At 37.3% G+C, this 2,440-nt stretch overlaps 1 protein-coding gene across 1 annotated transcript in view; it reads right to left on the bottom strand.

Moving 5' to 3' along the window:
- Nucleotides 1–2,440, bottom strand: part of MEF2C (myocyte enhancer factor 2C) — a 92,895-nt gene that overhangs the window by 27,605 nt on the left and 62,850 nt on the right. The window contains exons 5-6 of the mRNA XM_031557439.1: nucleotides 2,243–2,429; nucleotides 1,310–1,357 (exon numbers count right to left, since the gene is read on the bottom strand). Coding sequence (XP_031413299.1) covers nucleotides 1,310–1,357; nucleotides 2,243–2,429 — 235 coding nt within the window. The remainder of the gene's footprint in view (nucleotides 1–1,309; nucleotides 1,358–2,242; nucleotides 2,430–2,440) is intronic.

The following is a 2,440-nucleotide window of genomic DNA, read 5'->3' as shown; positions in this document are numbered from 1 at the left end:
AAAAAGAACAAAACAAAACCAGACAAAATAAGAGCACTACCAGAACAAATATTTCTTTATCTTTTTCGCACAAAAGATAATTAACAAAACTATCATGCTTACTGTATTTTCTTTTTTTGTTGACAAGGGATACTATACCTAAGTTCCTGTGGTTTGCTTATCCTACTGCTAAATTAATACAAAATGACCTCTCAAAGCATTAGCATGTGTTTAAAGCAGTCTTTTGATACAGTGCAGTTTGCATTTTACTACAGATGCATCACACAAACATCTGTTACTCATCTATGTGTGAAGATAAAAGGGGGTGGTCCAAAGCAGGATGAGAAGAGCCAAGAAAAAAGAAGATTGCTATATCCAGAATTTCTGTATAAGTCATTTTATGATAGAGTGTTAGATTCAGCAGATATATTGGCCTTGGTTTACAGTGCACAAAACGAATCTTTCGACTATTTTTCCCTACTGTTATGAAAGCAGTTAACTCAGTAACATGAAATATGCTCCATGTAAAAACTCCACTTATTTTCTTTAAATGTATGTGCTTACTTCTAAAATTGAAATGGAAATCTTGCCATTGTCTTTTGTAATCTATATTTGTAATAATGCAACATCATTGACATTGTGAACAAACTACTGAGTTTACTCAGCAAATAGGACTGTGACAACACTGCTTTGATTATATCGACCTTAACAGTCCTTATAGTTCTCATTAGTTTCATGGGAACAGAATTAAAGGGGCTCGTCTTTCCCACTGTGTGATTATTTGGGAAATCCTTTTCCCTGCCATGTCCAAAAGCACTTAAGCACAAATGTAAAACTAAGTTGTTAGTTTTTGATTATTTAAGAGAATGCTAACAGATTTCAATGACCAGAAGTGGTCTTAAACCTGGGCTTGAAATTAAATCTGTGCTCAGTAGATGAAAATTTAGTGAGAAATTCAATAGTGAAATCTTTGCTCAGTTCCACTAAGTCAAAGACAAAACTCTCTGTGACTTATAAACAGTCAAAGTTTCAGACACTGGCCTCAGTGGGAATCTCACCTGATCAGCCAGTGCAGAGAACCTACAAGCTTCTATGGAAAGGCCCTTGTGAAGAAAGATAGACACTTGTATCCATGGAATTTGCTGAACTACAAGATTTTCAACACTGAAGAAAACAAACTTTTTAAAGCACAGTTATCAACCCTCCACTATGCAGCTGAGGAAAATAAACCAATATCCGATCTCCAATATGGAAGATATTTTAGGATTTAGCCTTTGGAGGAATTCCTTTCTTCAATTAGAAAAAGAAATACAAGTTCTTTTCTCTTTACCTGCACTGGTGCCTGCACCGGTAGTGAGGTCCCCACCCATCAGGCCACCTAGAGGGTTGAAATACTACAAGTGAGTACAGTAAACTATAATAGGCAAACATTCAAAATGTTCTCTGACTTCAAATGACCTGCTCGCATATGCACTACTGTTTCTCTCTCTGTATCTCTGACTTCAAAGGGCATCAGATCATGCCCAGAGTCACAAAGCAGAGTTTAGCTCAGATGCTATCAGATATATTTACATAACTTTTTATTTTAATTTCTGCAGCTTTTCATTGAAATTCATTCTAAGGATTTCACAAACTTCCCTTTGAACTTGGAGACCTCAACTGATTCTTTGAACCCAGTATTCTTAAGGATGTTGATGTTGCTCCAGTCAGGCACACCGAATTAACTTAATCCCCCTTTATCCTGTTCAGAGATGAGCCCTCATCGTTACCAGACTGGAGCATAGCTTCTTGCTATACAGAACAGACAACTAACATTTACCATCAAGGAACATGTAATAATAATAAATTCTGTCTGTAGCCTCCAAACCTGCAATTTAAGTTTCTTGCTTCAACTTGTTTGCATTGGCCATGTATTCTCCCCTGCCCCTTAAAGTTTTATGGTGTACAGACTTACTGCATGAATTAAGTAGACAAGCTGCCTTTTTATGAAACAGCAGATCGTCTTCCCTTTAATCTTTTATTGATTTCCCTTAATCTCAGTCGATATTCAGCTCTTTTTAGAATGTTTTTGTTTGTTTGTTTTCTAAATTGGGAATAGAAACCAATTTCGTTTTTTTGATTCTTCAACACAGCAATTTTGGACAAACTGATATGACTACTAAAAACAGAGTTCTTGTTCGTAAGAGTACAGTTTAAAGTGACCTAAGGTGCACAGACAGCCAATAAAAGAGAATTTAAGAAGAGAGGACTGAACAGAGCCTACCTGTGTTACCTGCACTCGGAGGCCGATGTGTCACGCCAGGAGACATGCTATTTCTTTGCAAAGAAGGATGGGCCAGTGGCAAAAGATTGGGGTTTCCCAGTGAGCTGACTGGATTACTGTATACCAGGCTGCTGTGGTTGGACACTGGGATAGAAACTGGCATCTCAAAGTTTGGTGGTGGAACAGCCTGTACAAGTA

The sequence above is a fragment of the Meleagris gallopavo genome, chromosome Z, assembly GCF_000146605.3.
Source record: "Meleagris gallopavo isolate NT-WF06-2002-E0010 breed Aviagen turkey brand Nicholas breeding stock chromosome Z, Turkey_5.1, whole genome shotgun sequence".
Lineage (NCBI taxonomy): Eukaryota > Metazoa > Chordata > Aves > Galliformes > Phasianidae > Meleagris > Meleagris gallopavo.
The sequence above is the reverse complement of the archived record's forward strand: the minus strand, read 5'-3'. Positions and strand labels throughout refer to the sequence as shown.